Source organism: Botryllus schlosseri, chromosome 8 (assembly GCF_051294905.1).
Source record: "Botryllus schlosseri isolate E-star chromosome 8, Bs_hap1, whole genome shotgun sequence".
In the NCBI taxonomy this organism is placed as follows: Eukaryota; Metazoa; Chordata; class Ascidiacea; order Stolidobranchia; family Styelidae; genus Botryllus; species Botryllus schlosseri.
The window spans coordinates 15,051,628-15,077,976 of record NC_137243.1 but is presented as its reverse complement, the minus strand read 5'-3'; the positions used below and the strand labels follow the sequence as shown (position 1 = coordinate 15,077,976).

The 26,349-nt window shown below is 40.7% G+C and overlaps 2 protein-coding genes across 2 annotated transcripts; both read left to right on the top strand.

The window, feature by feature from the left end:
• The first annotated feature begins 2,335 nt into the window (after window positions 1-2,335).
• On the top strand, window positions 2,336-15,869 carry LOC145444898 (carbohydrate sulfotransferase 1-like). Its single transcript, XM_080322950.1, has 4 exons — window positions 2,336-3,474; window positions 11,297-11,393; window positions 12,341-12,458; window positions 14,725-15,869. Exons 1-4 carry the CDS (start codon window positions 2,538-2,540, stop codon window positions 14,965-14,967), a joined length of 1,395 nt encoding a protein of 464 aa, XP_080179076.1. The 5' UTR covers window positions 2,336-2,537; the 3' UTR covers window positions 14,968-15,869.
• Window positions 15,870-20,280: 4,411 nt separating this feature from the next.
• On the top strand, window positions 20,281-25,214 carry LOC145444235 (carbohydrate sulfotransferase 1-like). Its single transcript, XM_080322183.1, has 4 exons — window positions 20,281-21,754; window positions 21,823-21,919; window positions 22,003-22,123; window positions 24,110-25,214. The coding sequence occupies exons 1-4, from the start codon at window positions 20,815-20,817 to the stop codon at window positions 24,356-24,358; spliced, it is 1,407 nt and encodes a 468-aa protein (XP_080178309.1). The 5' UTR covers window positions 20,281-20,814; the 3' UTR covers window positions 24,359-25,214.
• Window positions 25,215-26,349: the final 1,135 nt, after the last annotated feature.

Sequence of the window (26,349 nt, the reverse complement as noted above, 5' to 3'; positions counted from 1 at the left end):
AAATTTACCATTTTTTTAGGATTTTCCTCCGGTATTGCAAACCTGAAAATTTTGAAAAAGTGTCCTCTTTTCAGAATTCTAAAATATGGTAACCCTACTGCTACGGTAGCAAACTTCGTCACTTTGCGATGACCAAACATCGTCTTGCAGGCATGTCTAAAGGGATAGTGATTCGTCATTTATTACTATCCCGAAGTAACTATAGCATAGTATTGTTGCGATCGCGCAATCTTGAACTTATCCAAGTGATTTTGACGTAATGCGAGATCAGCAGTAAGACCGCAGGCGATCTGCTTGTGAGTCGCTAGTCGCTATACCAACGACTCGTTGCGGTCTAATGCTTTGAGCCTTAGTTCACAACACAAACATACGTCGCGAGGACTTGGAAATGAGTTGGTGAGGAGAGATCACGCATGCATCTGAAAATTCTGTGGAGATTTTTACTGCACGCAGTCGCATTGCATAGGCACGGTTCGTCAGTTAACGTTGTTTAAATTTGCTAATGATGGCATGCAGTGCAGGGCCGTTTAATTCGTAGCATATAGCAATATCAGTAGCAACATCCGTGATAGTGCGCTTATAATATCGCTCCGTGTTATCCGAGCATTCTTGGTAATCCTTTTCTTTTTCAACGTAGCATCGGGTATCACATGTTTATTCTCGTTATGATCAGGATGCGTTGTATTGAGAATTGAAATCTGGCTACTTATTCACATTTCACAATCGTACCGATGCAATTGCTACGATTCATAGATTCGTATTCGTCACTACCGTAACCGCCACACACACACCATACACCGTGCACGGATTCGAGGGGAATAGATTGCTATGTGTCACAAATTATGTTGTTGTAGAAGAATTGTTGTGACAGGTGTCACACAGTTTTATCTAAGCTGAACAAAATAGCCCTCGTCGCGAACTACGGTTTGCTAAAGTTAGTGACATTACCAGAAAACGCACTAAATCAGTGCTCGCCAGCAATCGTCAAAAATGTCGCAGTATAATTAGGGTTGTATTTAAAACATACAGTGTTTTAAAATACTTTAGTTTTAAAACAAAGGCCTTTAAAAATGTGTATATTATAAATTGTAAAATTATGCCATAATTGTGTAAATACTTTCCAAAAAGCATGTTGTATGAGCTTACAGACAATTACCACCCGATATGGCCGGCGTATATCGATATGGGATGGTCGGAACCCTGAAAATAGTCGGTTCAACAGCAATAGTACAGATGATAAGAAAGAGACGAACTCGTGATGTATTGTTTTACTTATATATCCCAATCAAATAAACGATGGGTTGGATTAAGCGAAGTTTAATGTGGTGATCGCCTATTACCGCTATGAATGAATTGGTGATACTCATTTAACACTACGAATGCTTCGTTGTAATGTGGTAAAAACAATTTACCACATGTAACCCTTCACTTTTACTTTGTACAGTACATAACATATCATGTTATAATAATTGATCCGTGCGGATTCTAATAATTACATGGCTACACGAATCCCACGCGGCTTTTGCGCGACTATTCGGACTTATAATGAGGTGGTGCTATAATACCTTAGAATACTTATACTAATTGATGAAACTCGCATGGAACGTATGGTTCTTGTGGAGCTGAGCTCCAAGAAATACCATCGACCAATCATTGCGGCACCTGAGACCGAAAGCGTAATCACAGGTGACGCTAGGAGAAAACAAACTTTCCGGCCTATATAATAACCTCGTTTGTAATGTAATTCCCTTTCGGGCACCGCGATATCGCGCTTTATATAGCTTGCTGTGCAATACACGCATCATGCAATTAATGTATTATTATGGTGCCATAAACTTCAATATTTTGATGCTATATCATCGGGAGACGTCCTTGTCGAGCGTCCGTATTCTAAATTGTAATTGTCGAGAAGCACGCGCACGCCTCTTCCGAGTAATACAATCAAAATTTATTTACGATGAGCAGATTTACGTCATATATTCGCTTTCTAGAATACTTAAATTGGGCAGTCGATCGCCAATTGCAAATCCGCAAAAGGTAGAAAGTTACGATGAAATTTGCCGTAAAGTCATGAAAATCCCCCTTGGGGATTCATCCCCTGTGGAGAACCACGGCCGCACGGGCTTGAAGTGAGATGACAGCAATCCTACCTACGGTTGCGAATCGAGTTTATCAGCCACAATATAGTGACAGCCCATCGTGTGTCATAATTGCCGTGTCGCCAATAGTTGCGTTTATTAGACTATACCGGCGGCATACTGCCTGGGGGGTTGCCCGACATTTGAACACATGGAAGACAATAATACACCTACAGTATGCGGTCGATAGAACATGCAGTATATTTAGTAGTAACGGTTACGTAGGCGAATAACTGAAAGGGTGAGTAGAGACATGCTGAGCCGTCTGTCGGATACGTCACAAGCTTTTTAGGCTTATACTAACGGTATTCATTGCAGTATGCATAACAGGAAAATGTAAATTTTGGTCAGCAGTCCACACAGCATATTTGATCTTTGATCGCATATTGTTTTCAGGATATGTTATGGCCATTGAATCTTTGTGCTGCTTGTGGGTGCAGGGCTCTGCGTACTCGATATGGAAATGTTTTCGGGCGATTGAAATGGCGCGGAATTTTGCTACTGTTACTATTGTTACTTTCATACATAGCAACAAATTTCAAGAGCACAGGACGTGATGCCACAATGGAATTTCATTTACGAGAAGATTTTGTGGAAGATAACCAACACGGCTTATATGACAAACGGGGGAAAGTCGTATTCATCTTCAGTAACCAGCGTTCGGGTTCCACGTTCCTGGGGGAGTTTTTCAATAAAAATCCATCCCTGTTTTATTTGTATGAGCCACTATATCCATTCGGCTTCTTTTGCGAGGGAAATAACACAAGAAGAATGCGATCGCTGGAAACCATGGCGAAGTGCGATTTTCGGGAAATGGCCACATTATATCGTGACGCAGCTGACATTGACCTCGTGAAAGTTGATGCTAAAAGATGTCGGGCTCATAATATATGCTACCCCGACAAAAGTGACGCGTTGACCTACAAATACTCAAGTGTTTGTGAAGCATTTAAACGTTCTGAATTTACACTGTCCGAAGGTAAAGATGTAAAGTTTCGTTTGGAAGATGTACCTCGAAAGAAGTTGACTAAAACGTCTACCGTTAATTGCTGTTCGCCTTTAGATCCAACATTGTTATCGGCGTTATGTTCATCCTCTTCGGCAGTAGTATACAAAGTGATTAGAGCATGCGATTTGTCAAAATTGAATTATATCTACGAGAGATTAAGCAATGCAAGTGAAGTATTCGTTATCCATCTCGTAAGAGATCCAAGAGCAATAATTAGATCCGGGATGGCCTTGGAACACGTTTCTTCGCTTGTGAGGCTGGGCGTTACAAAGAAACTCTGCAGTCGGATGCAACAGAACATTGAATATGTGGATCAACGACTAAAAGGTTAGTTCTTCTAAAATCGAAATCATAATCGAAAGCGTAACAGCTAGGGATGGTGTGAACGTGAGGTTCACGTTCGGGTTATGTGTGTGAACCTCAGAAATTTGGAGGTTCACGTTCACAAACGAACCTTGGTAGGTTCTGCACTGTGAACCTTTTTCGTATGTTACACTTTTCACTTCATTAAAACATCTTTGTATGAAATTTATTGCATTTCAACTACGGGCCACGAACATGCACCTTGACAATTTCAAAAATTTTACTTGCTTCGTTACAAAAGTTTGCTCGAAATATCCAGCTTTCCATTCGTGAATATTTAGTGACTCTCTGCCGTGAGCTTAGCCCGCAATCACACAACATCAATTGCGAAATACACTACATCATGTAGATCAGTGGTTCTTAACCTTTTTTCTTCCAGCGCCCCCTTTCAAAAATTATCGTGCTCCAGCGCCCCCCCAACTTGATATTGTAAGGAATGTAATAAAGACAATGAGTAAGAGGGAGGGCCGTAACAGCACTTCGTTAACCCCCCTAAAAACGATTGCCTTGCGCACCCATAGCGTGATAAACCGAACTTCTGAGGGCTTCGCCACCACGAACCCCATATCGTGATTTTGATGGTCAGCAAAGTTTATGTGGCCTGGTCGCCCTAGGTACCAAAATTTTCCATAATGCATGAATGAATAGGTGGTAATTACATATATATAAGTCGCTATAAACTTTTTATCCTCCCAGCCCACGTAATCAGATTTACCAGTAGCACTGAGTGAGCTGTTGTAGAGGAAAATAAAGGGCACGTAATTCATAATTAAACATATTCGGGCGTGCCCGCAGGTACAATTATTCGTTACCAGGGCCGTCCGCTATTTGCCGATAGCCAATTAGGTATCTACATTGGGTGTCCATTTACTGAGGTAGCTATTCTCGCCTATTCGCGCGAAGTGCGAAAATTTTCACTAATTAATGATTGAATTGGTCAATATCACCGGGAATTGCATGTAACTTGAGATCAATTTTTATCCTCTCTCTGCTCACGTAAACACATTTACCGGTAGAGCTGAGTGAGGTGCAATGTTCCCTCTAAGCTGCGCACGTGCGCAGTGCTGACACGGTCTCTGCACACAGACAATCTACGTTGCGCACAACAAATCCGGAGTTATTACCTTTTTTAGTCGTTACGCACTGTTGTCCAAGGGTCAGCGCAGTGAGTTGTTGAGTCATTGCGCAAACTCATCAAAACTTAAAGCGAACATTGTGAGGTTTCTTGGAAACTGTAGGCCCCGTTACTAATAATTAAACATATTCGGGCGGGCGAACCCGTTGGTATGACTTCGTTGCATGATGTTATTTCGTGACCCCGTGTCTGCAATATCAAAAAATATAGAATCGCTCAACGGGGATATCGCCCAACAGGAATATCCCTGTCGCCCAATCGTACTAAACTAAAAGACGCACACGATTTCAGATTGGTATTTCTTCACTGACATATAATTTTTCCCTGCTAGATGGAATTCGTCTTCTGGGGTTCAGATTGCCAAGACTGGAACATTCGGTGTCAGTCATTTAGGCGCCCATGGACAATTAAACCTATATGTATTTTGAAGGCTATATGTAACGAAGTTTTCGGTGTTAATTTTCTCTGAATACTCATTAAGGATACTTCCTATCACCACATCATCTACTGCGAAGCCTTCTTTCTCCAGCGCCCCCCATACCGCCCCCCTGAGCCTAGCGCCCCCCATATCGCCCCCTGAGCGTTTCCGCCCCCCTTCAAGATCACCAGCGCCCCCTGGGGGGCGCTGGGGGCAAGGTTAAGAACCACTGATGTAGATAGTCAGCGAATGATGCTTATTCAAACAATCATCGAAATTGATGTCGTTGTCTGATGCAAAAAAAAATCTAGCAGGCGTACGGGGACAATCTTCACTTCATATGTTTATTGTATCATAAAAACCAAATCCGCGCGATTGGGGTTTTGGCTACTGCTGTATAACTTGCTAATCCCAGTGGTTCTCAACCTCTTTTAGCTCACGGACCGGTAAAATTTCGAAATATAGTTGGCGAACCTGTGGGTCAACCAAAATGCAATCACAATCCAAATCCAAAATCATGAAAGTATGCAACCGTTTTTTGCATGTATGGTAATATAAAGAGTTCGTGTTCATGATGGTATTCATGGGATTTTGCTTTAGTGCAGGGGTGTCAAACTCAAATTGCGTCGCGGCCGGATTCAAACCTTCAGATCGTTCGCGGGCCGGACCAGTCAACTGATTCCAAAATGTTACCGCATGCTCTTGCTTTTCGCTTGAATACTTTATGATCGAGCATTTCTATATAGTCAGGGCCTTAACAGCACTTCGTCAGCCCCCCCCCAAAAAAAACGTTGGCCTTGGGCCCCCCAAAGGGCGATAAACCTGACTTATGGGGGGCTTCGCCCTCCAGACTCCCCTCAGGCTGCGTACGCGATTTACCGCTACTTATCATATACATGTGTGCGTTTGTTGAGTCCGCTTATCCCGCCTATACGCGCGACAAATTAATATAATTCATGAATAAATCGGTCAATATCGTATGGAACTGCACATATATTGCTATCAATTTTTATACTGTCTCTGCTCACGTAATCTAATTTACCCGTAGAGCTAAGTGAGGTGTGTTTGAAAAGGTAGGACCCCTCAATAATAACTAAACACTTGCTGTCTTGAGGTATTATTGAATAGTATAGTATTTCTTGCAAAAATCTCAACATTTAATGCAAATGTGCTGGATAACATAAAGATTTGTTGATCTACTCAGAATTGCTTCGCGGACTGGATGCGGCCCGCGGGCCGTATGTTTGACACCCCTGCTTTAGTGTGTCTGCAGAATCGAACAAAATTACCTCGCCCGAATACACGTGCTGTTACGGAGATTCGATCTTGACCACAACAGTGTCCAGCGCTGAAGGTCGCGGAATAGCCGGCGAATAACATTCCTATCTTTAACAATATCGAGAGAAGAAGCGATTCGGACCAAAACCTTGCCGTGCTACCTTGCTTATTTCGCTCTACCACCAATACAATGTACCCCACGCAAACAACTGGCACATCGACACCCGACCACCCGCAAAACAGCTTTAACGAATGACCATGTAGATCAGTGGTTCCCAAACGGTGGGGAATTCCCCACTGGTGGGGAATTCAATGATTTCTGGTGGGGAATAGACGCATTTGTTCAAAATTATATAGAGGACAGTCTACATATTCACGGAGACACATGCGCAATTACCGTTACCAGTTAAATGCTCTGGAATGTATGTGTCGAAAATTATATTGCGTGTTGTTCACAAAACCTCATTTTTAACTCTGGATGGCCAATGATGGCGTCACAACGCATCCAGCACGACTAGTTTGACGTGAGATAACGCTTTCGGGAAATTTTGAGCGTTACTGGTATCGGTTCACAATACGTTTTATGATGCAGTTATAGGCGATTGTCATGCGTACCGGTGTGGTTGTGTGTCTTGTGTAGTCATACCAGCAAATAGCTGCTCTGTGATGACAAAGTGCTGGGTAGTGGGGAACAGGACCGTAACTGCCGCACCCCAAATCCCGTGATTTAATATTCCCGAATATCTGATTATTGGATACCCTTTCCCCACGAGAATATGTAGAATTTATAGAAATGGAGACTTTGGCGTCGGCCATTACTGCGCCACGACGCACCAAGGCATATGAAGTTATAGGCCATGTAACATGCATATATGTTTAATTGGCTAAATGGCTGGCGCCGAATGTTCCTGTTCTGGCGATCTGAACCCCACAGGACATATGCCATCTGGCAGGGAAAAATTATTTGCCAGTAAAGCAATACCAATTTGAAATCGTGTGTGCCTTTCAGTTTGGCGATTTCCATATCTTTTGATATAGCCGATATGACGTCACGATATAGCATAATGTAACGAAGTCAATATACCAACGGGTCCCCCGGAAGATGTTCAATTCTTATTTAGGGGTCCTACCTCTTCCAACCAGTGTTGGGATCAAGTCACTACCTTCGAGTCACGAGTCATTTCGAGTCATTGCACATTTTGACTCGAGTCAAGTCAAGTCAATCGATTTTCGAAGGTGACTCGAGTCAAGTCAAGTCACTCGATTTTTGAAGGTGACTCGAGTCAAGTCGAGTCAAGTCAAGTCAAGTCAAGTCACGAGTCAAGTCACATTTCAAGTCAAGTTGCCTTTTCGAATGCCTACGCCATTGCATTTTGCTAGCTGTCTGAAATACTGATTAACTGGTTATTGATTTTGAACCGATGAACGAATATGAAGTTAAATATACACGTAAGACGGCGCTGTATCGCTTACATATACGTAGAAATGATAAACTACGCAATTATAATGGCATAGCCTCAGTTTATAGTTACCAGCCAATATAGAGAATAAAGAAACGAATTGATAAGATACAATACATTATTCATTTACAAATGAATATGATACAATTCGAGCCTGCGCCAATGGTCGAGGACTATATAAACTATCTTCGAATTTAATTTCAATTAAGAGGTTTGGTTCAGGTACAGAGAACAGTAACAGACATTTTTCTCTTAAAATACTTTACTATACTAGTTTACGACAGCGTAAGCTGTAAGCTTCGATCATTTCGTAAGCGGTCATTTTTTTGTGAGAGAACAATAGAGGCTCAGTAAAACGCACGATCATTGAATGATTGGTCGCTCTCATGGGTTACACCAGCGTTTCGCGAACAATCCGATTGCAAGATACAGTGATTTTTATCGACATCGATTGCTTGATGACTTGAAATTGACTCGTGAATTTTGCTTCGAGTCACGAGTCAATCCACATTTCTGATACGCCGAGTCAAGTCAAGTCAAGTCATTTTAACAAAGTGACTCGAATCAAGTCAAGTGATACAAAATGGTGACTCGAGTCTGACTCGAGTCATCCCAACACTGCTTCCAACACACCTCACTCAGCTTTAGCGGCAAATATGATTACGTGAGCAGAGAGGGGATAAAAAATTGATAGCAAAATATATGCCATTCCCAATCATAATGGCCGATTCAAACACGAATTATATAAATTTATCATGCTTCGCGCGTTAAGTCGAAATAACGCGACGCATTAAACAGTGGACCCAATGTAACTGATAAGTTGCAGGGAAAAAGCGTACAGGCTCAGCGGGGCTGAGAGGGTTCTTGGGGCCCAAGACCAACGTTTTTATGGCGGGGCTGACAAAGTGCTGTTACGGTTCTGGTGGGGAATGAAGTCTCGGAATTAATCTGAAGTGGGGAATGAAGACAAAAAGGTTGGGAACCACTAATGCAGATTGTAGACTGCACGATTCAAAGAGTCAGCATAAAGCTGAAGTTCAACTCAAATCGAACATGTTACCAGGTATGATGTTACGCCTCAATTCTGAAAATTTCGGACTAGCTAAGTTCTAAATGAGTTTCAAATTTGATGTTGTACTTTTTTCCCAAGTGACAGCCCTTCAACATCTTGTGTTTTGCAATTAAAGTATAAAATCACAAAATATCTGGCGGACCGGCAGAAGAGTCGTCGCGGACCGGCGGTTGAGATCCACAGTGCTAATGGGGTAATATCGGTAGCAAATATAGAGACCCGTTTTACACTCTGCTCATTGCTCAATATCCACATAGCAATAATCAGACGCCAAATATATTGTCCGATCTGGCCTGTACCGTTAAGGCGCAAGCTTATATTCCCTTGCAAGTCCTAGTCGAAATGGTTGGGAAAGCGACGGCATATATTGATTTTATGGGACTATTATATCATTTGATTGCCCCAGTTGATTCATTTGACGACATTTAAAACGTCAATGTAGGCTAATACTTGCATGCCTTATCTGTACAACAAAATAGAGCTATCCGCTCAATATGCCGTCTAGGGCCACGTGATAGTGTTCAGCAAGCATACAGATCCCTCAACATATTACCAGTTCCTAAAATGTGCTCTCTAGAAATTGCAAAGTTGATGCATAGATACCATAATGGCAATATTTCCGATGCATTGCTAGGCCTATTTCTTCTCCAAAAAGACGTCCATACTTATAATACCAGATCTGCTTCTTCTAACAACTATTTTATTCCACGTGTGTCTTCAATGGCTCAAAAATCCATTGTATTTTTAGGACCAAAACTATGGGGTGAGATTCCAACTGAATTGAAAAATATGTCTTTTAACGAATTTAAATATCATTATAAAAAGCAGCTCTTGCAATCATAACCTAATGGCTTCTGTTTAGTTTCTTCATTCTCATACCATTGAGAGAGAGTTTGGTACCGTTTGTATTGTTTACTTGTTATTTTACCAACTGTTTAGTTACTTGTTATTATATAGCTAGATTGACAGCAGTGATATGCCAAATCATTAATAATAGATATACATATATGGGTTATATGTAATTGGTATTGCATGTTGGCCGATACATGACTGTCTGTTTAATGTATGAGGTGACCAGCTGACTTGAAGACCTGAAGGTCGTATCGCTGGCCACCATTTCACAGCACTACTTTCTTACACCTGAAAATAAACTTCTGTCTGTCTGTCTGTCTGTCTACTACAGCATTGTGGCGTTATGTGTCCCGAGTCGTTGCTAGGTAGCCTATCGCGTACATTAATATAGGCAATCACTTCACTGAAATGTAGGATTGGAATTAGCAATATGACATCACGTGACGTCACGAGGCTCACGTTCGCGTTCTCACAGAACCTTTCAAAAAGGTTCGCGTTCACACGAACCTGATCCTTTCAGAGGTTCACACTAAATATGGTGTGAACGTGAGGTTCACGTTCGCGTTCTGTGTGTGAACCTCGAAAATTTAGAGGTTCGCGTTCACAACAGAACCTTGGTAGGTTCTGCACTGTGAACCTTTCTGGTAAATTGCAATTTTCACATCATTATATAAGATCTTTGGTTCAAATTTTTTGCATTTCAACTGCGGACCACTCTATGCATGGCGCTGGCAGCATAAAAAATCAACACTAAACTAGCATGCACCTTGACAATTTTACTTGCTTTGTTACAAAAGTTTTCTCGAAATATCCAGCTCTCCGTTCGTGAATATTTAGTGACTATCTGCTGTGAGCTTGACCCGCAATCATACAACATCACGAGCGAAATACGTAGTCAGCAAATGATGCTTATTCAACCAATCAATTACATTGATATCGTTTTCTGATGTAAAAAATCTAGCAGGCGTACGGGGTCAATCTTGACTTCATATCTTTACTGTCTCATCAAAACCAAATCCGTGCGATTAAGGTGTTGGCCACTGCTGTATAACTTGTTGTTTGTGGTATCGGTAGCCACTATAGAAACCCGTTTTACACTCTGTTCAATATCAACGTATAGCAATACTCAGACTCCAAATACATTGTCCGGTCTGACCAAGACCGTTAAGGCGTAAGCTTATATTCTCAGGTAAGTCCTCGACGAAATTATTGGCAAAGCGACGGAATGTATTGATTTTGGGGATTATTATATTCTTTTATTACCGCGGTTGATACATTCAGCTACGTTTAAAACGCCAATATGTACTTCAGCATTGTGGCATTATTTGGCCCGGGTCGTCGCTAGGTATCGTGCACATAAATATAAGCTATCACTTCATTGAAAGATAGGGTTGGAATTAGCAATATGACGTCACGTGACGTCATGAGGCTCACGTTCGCGTTCACACAGAACCTTTCGAAAAGGTTCGCGTTCACACGAACCTGAACCTTCCAGAGGTTCACACCATCCCTAGTTCACACCATCTCTAGTAACAGCCTATGCTATCTGCTATATGCATACATATATTTAGATCAAACAGGAGGCATAGTCTCTTCAAGGAACTATCTCAGGGTTCGTTATGAAGACATTGCAGAAAAACCTTTGAAATTAGCTGAGCGGATATATCGGTAAGTTTTGCTTGCGTGATCATGAACGTGTGACTGTTTTCCCAGTAGTCGCCAGCACTTAGGCATATGGATAGCCTATACATTGCTACATGCAGGACTGTAACTGCCGCACCCCAAACCCCCCGATCGGGGGGGGGAGAGCTCGAAGGGGACCCAATATTATTTCGTGAATTAGCATAAATTTTAGAGTATTTTTTGAAAATTTATGCAGCTTTTTCAAATTTAAAGTTAGCATTTTTCTTCATCATTGGGTCCTCTTCGCCCTAGAACAAATACGCAAGATTTATAGAAATGGGCATATCGGCGTTGGCCATTACTGCGCCACGACGCACCAAGACATACAAAGTTTTAGGCCATGTGACATGCGACTTCAATTTTATCATAAATTATCGAAAATTTTCGCGCTTTGCTCTGGCTCACTAATCAGTAGCCCACAACTAATTTCGTGGCAAAAGCGAACAACGTGATGGCGGGGTCGGTGTATCACCCTATGGGAGCCCAAGACCCAAGTTTTTTGGGGGCCTGACGAGGTGCTGTTCCGTTCCTGCTGACGGGTTTACGCCGAAATATGTTTAATTATTATTGAGTAGTTCCTACCTTTTCAAACACAACTCACTCAGCTCTACCGGTAAATCAGATTACGTGAGCAGAGAGACGATTAAATTTGAAGGCATTATATATGCATTTCTCGATCATATTGACAGATTCAATCGTGAATTATAAAAGTTGTTCGCGCTTCGCGACTCACTAAACGAACACCCAATGTAGACCATAAGTATAGGTGATAAGTAGCGGTAAACCGCGTATAGCCATAGGGGGTCTGGGGGCGAAGCACCCCAGAAGTTTGGTTTATAACCCTTCGGGGGCCCAAGACCAACGTTTGGGGGGCTGACGAAGTGCTGTTACGACACTGGCAGCATGTTGAACAAACTGACGACGGCTATCAGATTTTTAGATTTGCCGCTCCCAAAAATTGTTACTGACTGGGTGGAGACGGCCACCACTGATCCAAAACTCACGATGCGTTTTTACGAGAAGCTCCAGTCCGAGAGGATATCTGAAGAGGTTAGACCTCTCTTCATGCTTTCTGTATCCCTTCTCATTGACATAAACCAAAATTTTCATGATTTTTATTCACTTCTAATATATCTGAATCGGTTCTTGGCTATGCAGTTTCCACGCGTATATCGACGCAATAGTCTTAACCCTTTGGTTTACAGAATTACGACTCCGAGAATAACCCTTACTCATGACTCGAACTGATTTCAAAGTGCGACTTCAACTCTGTCCAGTTTGTGGCTTTTCAAATTTCAAATTCTTAGCTGTGCCTTCTACGCCACAAGGCTCAGTCCTTGGACCGACTTTTTTCCTCATTTATATGAACGACATTGTTAATGCATCTCTATTCCGCACAACCCTATTTGCTGATGATACTCACCTCTTTATGACCTTCAGCACTGTCGATGATTTGCATGCATGTAAATAGGGAACTCCCAAAAGTGACGAAATGGCTGCAAGCAAACAAACTAAGTCTGAATGCAGATAAGACCGAGATGTTCCGATTAAATAATGTCGCCGCCAATCAAAATTTCAATGTGAACATCAATCATAAAAAAATCTCCATATGTGACTCGGCAAAATACCTCGGCGTCGCCATCGATGCAAAAATGTCTTGGAAGCAGCATATCGAATGCACAATATCAAAACTAGCTCGGTGTGTGGCAATAATGACCCGTCTGCAATCTTTGATTTCTTGATCAATACTACGAACCATCTACTTCTCACTTTTTCACTCTCACCTGCAATTAGGGCTGGACACAATGATTCGAGTACTCTAATCTGAATCGAGTATTAATTTTAATGATTCGAGTTGAGTAGTAAAAGATAATTTTTTCGAGTACAGAAATTATACGCTTCTCGCGACTGAAAGTTAATTTATCAACGGGAGTTATTGTTTCGATACTAATTTTCACTGTTGAAGCCCTGACACCTTGATTGGCGGTATCGTAGCATACCAAACATATAGTACAAAGCTACGAAGGTTACTGGACGTAGCACATTTTTGAAGTCATGATTATCCCACAACATTGTCACCAAGTGGATGAAATCGGTATGGTCAAAAAATACCATAGTATCATTTATGAGATGGATAACAGGCATTATCTTCTTTGTGGTGGCATAAACGGTACATATTTGAACTTTGACGTATTACATTCTGTTCTGACGTCATGATGGGTGATACTCGATTACTCGATTCGACTCGAAGCATATTTCATGATTCAGGATCGAATCACTCAGGTACTCGATTTTGCCCAGCCCTATACCTGCAATATGGAGTCGTAGAGTGGGGAAATGCATGCAAAACATTTTTGCACAGAATTCGAACCCTGCAAAATCGTGCGATACGGTTTATCTCATCTGTACCTTTACGTACCAACTTATCGCCTTACTACCGTAAGCATCGAATTTCGCGAGTTGACGAACTATATCGCTTCGAAGTATCAAAAGTTATTCACAAATATTTTTCCAATAGTTTGCCTCATGTGTTTGATGTATTTTTCATACCTGCTAAAAATGTCCACTCCCATTACACGAGATCCTCATCAAAGGGAAATATCTACTTTCCCCCACCCAAGAGATCTATCGACTACTCAGGACCTATCATCAGGAATGAATTGGCACACCATATCTGTGAATTGCCTTATAATAGATTTAAAAAAGACCAACTTAATCATCTCTTGTCGTTATCATTGCTTAATTCATCATTTGTTACCATCGTTTACTTTTACATTTTTATTTTCCTTTATTAAACTTAGCATTTTTACCGTCAAACTGTATAGAGTCAAGTGTAGGCCTACCTGTTTGATACTGGCGTGGTCAGATTAGTTGACCTTCACGGTCGTATCGATCATCACTATCTGATACCGAATACTGTGCATGCATATTTTCTGTATCACCATCATTGCCGTCTGTTTTTTTGTGTATCTTGGTTAGATGAAAATAAAGACTCTCCCTCTCTCTCTCTCTCTCTCTCTCTATTGGTTCTAAATAACCTTAGTATATTCCCTGGTATAATGTTGCAATCGGCGTTGGTTAGTCCGCCCTTGTATTGATGAAACTTCTTTCTGTCTGTAAATTTTGGTAATTAAAAATATAACAAAATTGGGAAAATACAGAAAGTTAGTATAACTATAGTCGAAAGTATTTGTTTAATTATAATAATTAAACATGCTTTTCGCCTCCAACAGCTTAAGTATTTGGGCTATCAATCAAAATTGTGTTATATAGCCTACTGTGGGCCAAACGCGTAACTTTGGTCGCCTATGTTCAGGAAAATCTTGAAATCCAGAAGAAGATTGACGCGATAAAAGCTGCAAGTCGAAATCCGTACGGTACTATCAGAGATTCAAGGACGGCAGCATCTAAGTGGAGACAAAAAATGAAATTTATTGATGCCATCAACGTCCAGACATCGTGCGCATATGTCATGCGTAGGCTTGGATACAAACCTGTGTTTAGTAGGGAGGAGCTGAGAAACAAATTGTATCCTCTCCGGGATAAGGGTGTAGCATAGCAAAGAGGGATGTGATTCGCAACCCATGGGTCGCCATCGAATGGTGGTAGGTCGCTAGATATTTCGTATGTGTCGCCAGAGACGACTTGATATCGGCTCGTTCACATGGCAGAGCCTGCATTTACAACAATGAGTCTAACACAAACCATAATCTTGCATCAGGCACAGTTTGTCTAGGCCCTGTGGATATACAGCTGTATCACAGCTGCATCAGCTGTATCAGCTGTATCACAGCTGTATCAAATGTATCACTCAAGTATCAGCTGTATCACTCAAGTGTCAGCTGTATCACCCTGGTATCACTCAGGTATCACTCTATACATCACTCAGGTATTAGCTGTATCAGCTGTATCCAGGGTTGCCATACCGTCCTTATTTCTAAGATTTGTCCTTATTTTGAAGGGCAAGATCTTAGAAAACTCAATGGTCCTTATTATTTCTATGAAATGTCCTTATTTTCGACTTGCGTCCTTATTTTGTCTTATTTTCAATAATTGCATAACTTCGATCGTTTTCCTCTGGTATCTATGTTGCATAATATTCCAAAATTATGCTTTTGCATCGATATTTCATGACAGCATAAATGAAAGGAAATCCCGTGGCGAACACAACCACAGAACTTGACTTCTAAGTGGCGAGAATGCTAGGGCAGTGTTATAGCAGTTTCAGCTGTACCAAGCTATCGCAGCTGATGTCATTTTAGCAGTAAACAGCAGTGCCAGATTTCTGCTGTTTACAGCAGAATAAGTTGTGGCGAAGGAAGCATTCATTGCGTAGTGAATAAGGGCGCAGTATAGTCGACACTTAGGTCAAAAAGTAGTAAAGCTTATCATTGATAAATTTATCTAAATAACATTTCACATATTAGTTTTAGCTACCAATGAGACTAAGTCTGATTAGTAGTATGAGCATATAGGGGTCTTCAAAAATGACTTTTTTTCTCAAATCGTACTGGCTATACGCGATAAAATTGTCAGGTTATCTAATTTAAGCCTACACACCAAGTTTGGTTCAATTCCAACCAGTAGCCGCATTGCTACAGGAGAACAAAGTTTCTATTTATTATCTAAAAATAAATAACAAAAAATTTGAAAATTTTCAGATCACCCCATGAAAGTGTTAGGTTATTGTCTATAGAAACGATGTCCACCAAATTTGGTTCAATTCCAACCATCGGAAGCGGAGTTATTGCCGTCGAAAAATTTGGATTTGAATAAAATAGTATTTACGGTGGGCACACTCGACTCGAAGCTCGAATTATCGACTCTGGATCGAATTAATCATAGATACTAGATTTGCTCAGACCTGAATATACGTCCCTACGCGCAAGTAGCCTATATGTTTTTAATTAAAATGTTGTGTTTGATTTATACTGTGGTATAAGTCTTAGGTACGTTCTGTTTTGTGTACCACGGCAAAGGGTGTATATTCACAGCCTATATCACGGGTGGTACAACGGTGTGAATACACACTATTTTCGTCAAGAGTGATAGTATAATTAGAATAACAAGCGAAAACTGAGAATCTTAAATAGTCAGAACGCAAGCTTATATTTTAAAGAAATCGTTGGCTAACTTTTCAGTACTAGGACCAGATGCAACACTTCTAACGAAATAGCCTACACATATTTGTCGAGCAAAGAAACTCAGTATACTTATAAGTCATAGAACAATGTCAATGGGAATTTCTGAATTTCAAATGACAGGGTTTAGAATTTGAATTCCACCTCCGGCTACGCCAATGTCGCCAATGCATATATATAATCACTATAATAGTTTAAGTAATTTGATGAACGCTATAATATAGCATAGTGATTATATTATTTGGCGTTGCGTGGAAATTTTTGTATCAACTATGCTAACATTCCGTCCCAAAATAACGCGAATATGAATTGCTTTTGGAGGGCCGCATGAAAACAGCTATCGAGGCGCATGCGGCCCGCGAGCTGTAGTTTGCGTATCCCTGAGTTAGACCATGTTTCGCAGCGAGCAGTTTTATTTCTAAATTGAAAGCAGTGTATTAGTACATTGCTCACACATGTTACTATGTCGCTGCGTTAATATTAGGCTGCGTCCGTAGCTCTCTGTGGCTTGGCAAAATAGCCTTGCTGTTTTGCTACTTTCGCTAGCAGGTCCGCATCGATCGAGTGTATGTGTTCACTGCATGATTTTTCCCATAATGCCGATTCAAATTTTATTCCTCAAACACGCAGACCTGCTCCTGCTCGGTACTATAGCTTACAAATCCTCCGTTGTAAAGTCTTATTGTATAGAGTCTATACTATAGACTATTGATAAAAACAACACTGGGCCTAAAAGAAGCTCACAGGAAGCCCGTTAAGATTTCGTGCAAAGGGTTTGAAAGTAGCTGCCGAAGAATGGGCGTGCCGCCGACCATAGAACGGTGAGAAGACTAGTAATCACGAAACCACCGCTATTGATTGGGTAATTGGCTACGCTTTAGTGACCGCGACAGGAACGGGCGGCGATTCTGAAAGCGCATTGTATGTCGGTTGATTGAGGATTGATTCAGGGTATGTTGAGATACGAAATACATGATTAACAAACAACAGCTGCTTCACAAAAACGTCTAAAGCATGACCGCTTTATTGTGAAGGAAACCGCCGTAGCCTATATGCCTTGTTCTCAACGAGGGAAAGTGGCGATGGATTCCTAGTTTCAGGAAGAATATATCATTATTGAATACAAATATAAAGCTTAACGATGACACTAAAATTTGTGTGATCTTATTGGGCTCAGTCAAAATCTTTTTGCAGCCTGCATTTCGTCTGTATCGTAGATTTTGCACTGTCGGTGAACTTATATCATTTAACATTTTACAGCTTGTAGCCTACTTTGTAGGCCTACCGTTGTAGGCCCATTGTCTGGTCATTGTGAAGCATGAACATTCAAATGAAACAAATAGGTTGACATGGTGTTATGCTCAACGTATCGTAATATCATGTAAAGCAAGACTGCGTGGGCATTGCATGGTTCTTATATCAAGAAGCGCATGATGAAAGATTGTGAGACGCCATTGTCAGAATGATAAGCAACACGGTGTGTCACCAGCAGTGTACGCACAACTTCAGTGTTTTCAGCCAACAACTGCTGCTGCTGAACGTTTTTTCTCCATTCTCGACTGCCAAGAATCCTAAATTTAGGATTTCACTCAATCCCATAAAGTGCCAGCGATCCTATATTTAGGATATTTTTCAAATGCGTACAGTGAAGTCCGGAATCGGTTCTATCTTCGGATTACGGGTGTATTCGAGGCTACTCAATAGCCCTGTTGTCAGAAACAACCATTTTTGTTACCGGAAGTATTTTTAAAAAATCACATCTGTATACCTAGGTCAACCTTTTTTTTGGTTTGACCACTAGGTGGCTTTTCATAAAATGATCAGCCAAGAAATTGCAATAATTTTATAATTCCTTGATATTGAAAAAAAATCATAAGATGCACAAGGTTTACACTTATCAGCACGCGCGATTCCAGCTAAATATCATACTAGTCGAAAATTCATTGTCTGCTGGAATTTAATGGTAATTTCCCTAATAGGCCTTGGCAGCTAAAGTGTTAAGCTACTTAGTAAGGACAGCCACTTTCTACCCAAGAATGTAGGAAAGTATATTTCGTTTTACTACAACAAATTTTAGTTATTTCTATGTAACTACTGGAATTCTTTATAGGGCCAGATTTCGTTAGAATAAAGTTTTTCCATGTAAAAATTTTCCAGGTTTTGAGTCAACAAAGTTTTTTCAGGTCGAACTACTTCGTGAGGACAGACAGTTCCAGCCAGAAATGAAGATAAGTATTACAATTCTAACATGATGTTGGGAACACCTAATTCGTATACGTTAGGTTAAAATTTGGTCAAAATTATGTTTTTTAAAGTAAAAAAAAATGTTGAAATATTGATTTTTTAGGTCAAAATATTCCGTTTCTTATGTCAAAAAATCGCGCTACCCATTAGTTATTTCGCGACAGTCGCAAAAAGCCATCTTGTAACATCGTAAGTAACCACCTCCAATTAGTAGCTAAAAGCATGCGACTCGACGAGCAAATCTACTTTAGAAACTACTTACTCGATTGATTTTCATTTTCTATCTTTACTTGAAGTAAGTTTGATACGTTTTGGAAAACGCTATACCTTCACTTGCAATTGAAGAGAAATTTGCGGCTTTACTTTTACTTGTAATACTTCGGTATCAACGCGGACTACTTTAACCATCTATATCAGGGGTGGGCAAACTACGGCCCGCGGGCCGCATGCGGCCCGCAACACCATTGCGTGCGGCCCGCGAGAGTCTAAAGAAACTTATTAAAAATATTGATAAAATGCGTACTAAAAATCGAATTAATGCAGGGAAATTATCTGCAGAAGGGCGCGGAGCTGAGATCAACTGAAAAAATTTTTCGCGCTCCGCGCGACTTTTTAGCCAATTCACAATTGTTGCTCTGTATTTAGTCTGAATTTCATATTTTAAAATCTCTCATCCACAGTCGTAGCCATCCATGTCATCAAGGTACCCGTTAGGTTTGCTAGCATCCTGGTTGCGTTTTGTGATATGACGATAAGGGGGACGCGAAATCTTTCACCATCGTAAGGGGGCGTGTCTTGCAAAGTTTGAGAACCACTATTCTAAGGTAAACACTTCCTGTATTTTTTTTATGTTTAATGTCTGGCGCGAAAGCCCGAAAGGTTTCAACCTCTAAAAATCACAGAAATACTAAACGAGATCGACGTAATTCGGATCACGAGTATGATTTTAGATTGGCAACTCCAGTTTAAATTTTTTCAGTGATGTGCTTATAAAAAACGATTCGCGCTTGTCTTAGGTAGATTCGTTCTCTGTATGCATAGAATTGGGGTATTTATATTAGATCTACACACAGTAGAAGCGTGTTTGAAGCTAACATGCTTATGATGCTGACAGCATTGTCTGTCCTGGAACTGATCCAAAAGTGGAATTAGCAAATCTATGAACAGATCGCTGCTGACAGATTTGAAATTCAATCCTGTTCTAAGAATCGGGACCACCGACTTTCATCTCTATATATAGTTTTGACAAATTGGTTATTGAGGTCGACCAGCTTATGAAATCTCGCCACTGTTTCTCGCGCATGTACGATATCATCAAAGCAATGCTTGGTTTGTTTTAAATAAGCATCTCCATGTCCTCACTATATAATCAAATACCAATATTGCGTTTTGGTTTATAATCTTAATTTTATACAGTGCGGCCCGCGACGGGATTCAGATGTTGAATGCGGCCCGCGAGCTCAAAAGTTTGCCCACCCCTGATCTATATGCTAATTAGTGACCATAGCATACAGTCAGCAAACATCACTTCGTATTTAGATAGTCCTTATAATTAATAATGGACAATTGCAAATCCGCAATGTGTAGAAACACGAAATGTAAAGAGATAATGAACTCATTTCCCCCGGTCGAACGACATCAACCATGCCTTCAGTTGCGGATCAAGTTTCATAGGCCACAAGACTTCAACTCATAGTAAATCGTACCTGCCGTATCCCCGATATTGGCGTTTAGCCGATTATGCTTGCGGCATATACTGCCTGAGGGTATATGCCACACATCACACCTGTAGTACTGCCGACAAAATATGCTTGAGTTGTAAAAGTTATGTAATTCTGAAATGATTTAGTATAGGTCGTACTGGCTCTCTGTTATGTTGCAAGCTTTTTAGTCGTATAGTCTATACTTAAAGTATTCAATGCAGTTCGTGGCCTATATCAGGCAAGTGGTAACTTGGTCAGCATTTCGCAGAGCAAGCCTGAAGAATAATTATCTCTTTAATCCCATGTTGCTTTCAGGATATGATACGGTCATTGCATCTTGCTGCTGCTTGCGTGTGTAGAGCTCTGCGCAGTGCTCGAGAAGGAAATGTTTTAGATCGATTGAAAGTGCCGGGACTTTTGCTACTATTGCTTTTATTTGTCTTATACATCGAAACAAATACCAAGAGTGCGAAATTTGAAACCGCAAAGAAATTTCAATTACGAACACATTTTGTTGAAGATAACCAACACAGCCTATATGACAAAAAAGGGAAAGTCGTGTTCATTTTCAGTAACCAGCGTTCGGGCTCCACGTTCCTGGGGGAATTTTTCAATAAAAACCCAGGCTTGTTTTATTTGTACGAGCCGCTTTATCCTTTCGGCTTCTTTTGCGATGGAAGTAATACAAGAAGAGTACGAGCCATGGAAACGTTGGCGAAATGTGATTTTCGTGAAATGGCCTCATTATATCGCGACGCAGCTGACATTGACCACGTGGAAGTTGATGCTAAAAGATGTCGGGCTCATAATATATGTTATCCTAACAAAAGTGACGCGTTGACATACAAATACTCAAGTGTTTGTGAAGCATTTAGACGTTCTGAATTGACACTGTCGCAAGGTAAAGATGTAAGGTTTCGTCTGGAAGATGTTCCTCGAAAAAAGTTGACTAAAACGTCTGCCTTCAATTGCAGTTCACCTTTAGAGCCGGCGTTGTTATCGGCAATATGCTCATCCTCTACCGCGGTAGTATACAAAGTGATTAGGGCATGTGATTTGTCGAAATTAAATTCTGTTTACGAGAAATTAAACAATGCAAGTGAAGTATTCGTTATACATCTTGTGAGAGATCCAAGAGCAATAATTAGATCCGTGGCCTCCTCGGAATCCTTTTCTTCGCTAGTTATCAAAAAGGTTACCAAGAAACTTTGCAGTCGGATGCAACGGAACATTGAATATGTGGATCAACAACTAAAAGGTTAGTTCCAGTTACCGTAAGCGCAGCAGCTCGTGACGCAGTGTTATGCATTATACATATTTGTATAGATCAAGGAGGAGGCATGATTTCTTCAAGAAGATATCTCAGGGTTCATTACGAAGACATTGCAGAAGAACCTTTGGAATTAGCTGAACGAATATATCGGTAAGTTTTGTCTCAGGGATTGTGAATGTGCGACTGCTTCATGAAGGTAGACAGCACTTTTAGGCACTTACGATCGATATCAGATTTTTAGATTTGCCGCTCCCGAAAGTTGTTACTGATTGGTTGGAGGTGGCTACCACTGATCCAAAACTGACGATGCGTGTTTACGCTGAGAAGCTCATGTCCGAGTCGATATCTAACGAGGTGAGACTTCTCTTCACAGACTGTCTGAATTCTTCCTCAGTAGCACAGGCTACACTTTTACTCCTAATATAGTTCTACTGATTGTTAGCAGCAAACCAGTTTCTAGCACTGACTCCGACAAAAGGCTTCGAGTGATTTCGCATCGAGACTTTTCAAATTTCAAATTCGCAACATTACGTTTTCATAGCGACTCCGACAGTAACAAAATTGGGACCGATGTCTTCTGAGTCTAGGATGTGTCTAAACTAAAGCAATTGTGATCATGATTTGGAGCCATCTCCACTACCCAGTTTCCAATGAGATTAATACCTATTATGGAAGAAAGAGCTTTTATCTCCCAGATTTATACATGATTTTTATAGTTGTGTATATATGTTTCACATTTTTTTCTTGGGCCTATCTATATGTGTACACAATCTGTACATAACAAGGCAAAATATGGACAGGTGAAAAGTTCTGGGCAATAATGTGAATCGTAGTAGTCTGAACGTGACAATTGACAAATTACTGACTAAAATAAAGGTCATCACTTTCGCCAAGGGTCATGTACAACAACACAGCCTTATTGCCGTGAGTCGTATTATTGGTAGGGATGGTGTGAACGTGAGGTTCACGTTCGCGTTCTGTGTGTGAACCTCGGAAATTCGGAGGTTCACGTTCACAAACGAACCTTTGGAGGTTCTGCACTGTGAACCTTTTTCATATATTACAATGTTTACTTTAATTATTATAACACTCTATGCACTCTACGCACGGCGATGGCAGCATGAAAATAAACACTAAGCGAGTATACACCTTGACAATCTAATAAATTTTACTTGCTTTGTTACAAAAGTTTGCTTGAAATATACAGCTTTCCGTTTGTGAATATTTAGTGACTCTCTGCTGTGGGCTTTACCCGCAATCTCACAACATCAAGGGTGAAATACACTACATGTACTGAGCGAATGATGCTTATTCAACCAATCAATGAGATTGATATCGTTGTCTGATGTAAAAAATCTAGCAAGCGTGCGGGGTCAGCGGGGTCAATCTTGAATTGATACGTTTACTGTATCATAAAAATTAATCCGTGCGATTGTGGTGTTGGCTATACTGCTGTATAACTTGTTAATGGGGTTATATCGGTCGCAAGTATATAGAAACCCGTTTTACACTGTGCTCAATATCAACGTAGAAATACTCGGACGCCGACTACATTGTCCGGTCTGGCCTAGACCGCCAAGGCGTAAGCTTAACCTATATTTCCTTGCAAGTCCTCGTCGATATTGTTGGCAAAGCGACAGAATATATATTATATCATTTGATTGCCCAAGTTGATACATTTAGCGACGTTTAAAACGTCAATATGTACTTCAGTATTGTGGCATTATGTGGCCCGACTCGTTGCTCCGTATCGTGTACATTGATATATGCTATCACTTCACTGAAATATAGGGTTGAAACTAGCAATATGACGTCACGTGACGTCATGAGGTTCACGTTCGTGTTCACACAGAACCTTTCAAAAAGGTTCGCGTTCACACGAACCTGAACCTTTCAGAGGTTCACACCATCCCTAATTATTGGGGTTCCTGTGCAGCGACTGCGACCTGTGGTTAAAGCTGAAAATCTCACTAAATGAGGACTATGCGCTATTCAGAACATGAAAAGTCCTTGTATTTTTATAAGACATTAACCCGTAATTCATGCATCTTATAAATATTAACGGTTTTTATCGTGTCGCGAACTATAGCAGCAATGTCATCGCACTGGTAACAAATACTGGCGCAAACTTGACAGACTAGCGGAGAGTGTTGAATTTATCGGTTTATGAAAGAGTATATTGGCAGGTATCTAGATTTTGTGATTATATTGTACAACCAAACACGATTTCCGCTTGCAAAATAATCATAATCAAAGTATATCGGGGGTAATTGGCCTCATCATCGGTTTGAAATCAAATTTGTATTTAACGAACATCTAACTTTGGTCGCCTATATTCAGGAACGTCTTGAAATTCAGAAGAAGATGCACGCGATAAAAGTTCAAAGTCAAAGTGCGTATGGTACGATCAGAGATTCAAGGACTGCGGCATACATGTGGAGAGAGAAAATGAAATTTGTTGATGTCATGAATGTTCAGACATCGTGCGCATACGTTATGCGCAGACTTGGATATAAACCCGTCTTTAGCGAGCATGAGCTGACAAACAAATCGTATCCTCTTCGGGATAAGAGCGTATATAGCAAGTAGCGCAATGATTCCAAGCCTACGGGTTGCGACCCAAATCTGCGTCTCTATAGATAATTCTTCTGGGTCGCCGGTGACGATGGGATGGGTTACTCGATCCATAAACTGACACAGGCTATATTTACGACACACATTCCGAAGCAAACCACAATCTGACACGGAACAGGTTGCCCGCAAGACAGTTGTTGTCAAGATCAAATCCGTGCCAAGGTAATGATTCGATAACTGATTCATGTGCTGTCACGAAACAGCGATACCTTTCTGTAGGGTTGCATTTAAAACAAAAATCAATTTAAAACAAACATGTTTAAAACGTAGCCCTTGTTTAAAACATGTTTTTTATTGTTTGTTTTTTTGGCCATAACGTCACGAGCCTTTAATTGTGACATCACAGACAAACAGATAAACAGATCAAAAATATCTTTAACCAGGACTACATTAGGCTATGCAGCATTTTTAAGGTCGGCCGTCGTCATCATCAGAATACCAATTCCGTACCAATTATTATATCTACTTGCTACAACTGTCAAACCAATGACGATTTCGAGGGTTCCAGCCACTCCATATCGTATACGCTGACTATTGGGTGCAAATCGTCCGTATACTACGTAATTATGCAACGTTGAAAAAGACACTATTTTGTGTTTTTCAAAAAGGCATTTGTTTAAAACTATATCGTGGTTTGAAACACCGTTTGTTTTGTATGCAATCTTATTACTACGTAATGAATAGCATATATGCTCCATTCGAAATTGCTGGGTAACATTTTCTAATTACCGACTTCGCCTATGTACCTCACACCTCTTCATTTTCCTCGTTTGCCTATTATATGCTATTGTTCGGTATTTCTCATTCAGTGTGCTATTAAATAGTATATTCATATTGAAATGAACCCGAATATTTTCGGCTGACACTCGTCAGGGGTAATCGTCAGCAACTAGTAGAGAATTGGAAAGAACATTGTATATCAACAATCGTATCACAAAATATGACGTCACCAGCATGAAATTTCGAATGAGAGAGCGTTCAATGTACTATTTTTAGGTGATACACGAACTCCTTTTGTTGACAGAGTTTTGGTTGGTGTATTTTGATAAAAGTTGATTCCAAGGCACACAAATGGAATTGTGAACGGCCTCGACCTACGATTCGAAATCGGTCGTCTCGATAATTATTCGCACAAATCGGATTATCCAACAGATGTTTGCCGATGGCAGAATTAATTGCCTTTGATCGATCCGCATCAATCTTAAGTGGATGAGTTAAGGGTGAGCTTTTCACATCGCGTGACGCACGTGTTCTGATAAATCTGGGGACATGTTGGTTTATGCGGTCCTGCAGACGTCTTGACGTTCTTCCCACGTAGCCACAATCACAGTGGCACCTATATTCGTACACTACATTACTTTGTTGAAGTGCAGGAAGGACGTCTTTGCGTGTTGAAGGGAGCAGTTGTGTTGTTGTAAAAATCACATTGGTTTTGACTGTATCGTAACATTTACCGACAGCAGAAATCAATTGTTTTTCAAAGCGGGTGGAAATGGGGCCAATCCAAGGTAGATGGATATAAACATCTTTTATTGTTCGTGCGGTGGGCTCTGTTCGTTTTTCTGCGTTGAATTGCGTTAATTTCCTCTCCATGCCGCGGCTGATGACGTGTTCAGGGTAACCGTCATCAGCCGCGGCATGGAGAGGAAATTAACGCAATTCAACGCAGAAAAACGAACAGAGCCCACCGCACGAACAATAAAAGATGTTTATATCCATCTACCTTGGATTGGCCCCATTTCCACCCGCTTTGAAAAACAATTGATTTCTGCTGTCGGTAAATGTTACGATACAGTCAAAACCAATGTGATTTTTACAACAACACAACTGCTCCCTTCAACACGCAAAGACGTCCTTCCTGCACTTCAACAAAGTAATGTAGTGTACGAATATAGGTGCCACTGTGATTGTGGCTACGTGGGAAGAACGTCAAGACGTCTGCAGGA

What these genes read in the sequence shown, in the direction of transcription:
- LOC145444235 (XM_080322183.1), top strand. Translation starts at nt 20,815, where the DNA reads ATGATACGGTCATTGCATCTTGCTGCTGCTTGCGTGTGTAGAGCTCTG. An exon ending in TGTGGATCAACAACTAAAAG is followed by an intron (nt 21,755 to 21,822) that starts GTTAGTTCCAGT and finishes ATATTTGTATAG; the next exon opens with ATCAAGGAGGAGGCATGATT. An exon ending in CCGAGTCGATATCTAACGAG is followed by an intron (nt 22,124 to 24,109) that starts GTGAGACTTCTC and finishes GCCTATATTCAG; the next exon opens with GAACGTCTTGAAATTCAGAA.
- LOC145444898 (XM_080322950.1), top strand. Translation starts at nt 2,538, where the DNA reads ATGTTATGGCCATTGAATCTTTGTGCTGCTTGTGGGTGCAGGGCTCTG. An exon ending in TGTGGATCAACGACTAAAAG is followed by an intron (nt 3,475 to 11,296) that starts GTTAGTTCTTCT and finishes ACATATATTTAG; the next exon opens with ATCAAACAGGAGGCATAGTC. An exon ending in TTAGCTGAGCGGATATATCG is followed by an intron (nt 11,394 to 12,340) that starts GTAAGTTTTGCT and finishes GACGGCTATCAG; the next exon opens with ATTTTTAGATTTGCCGCTCC.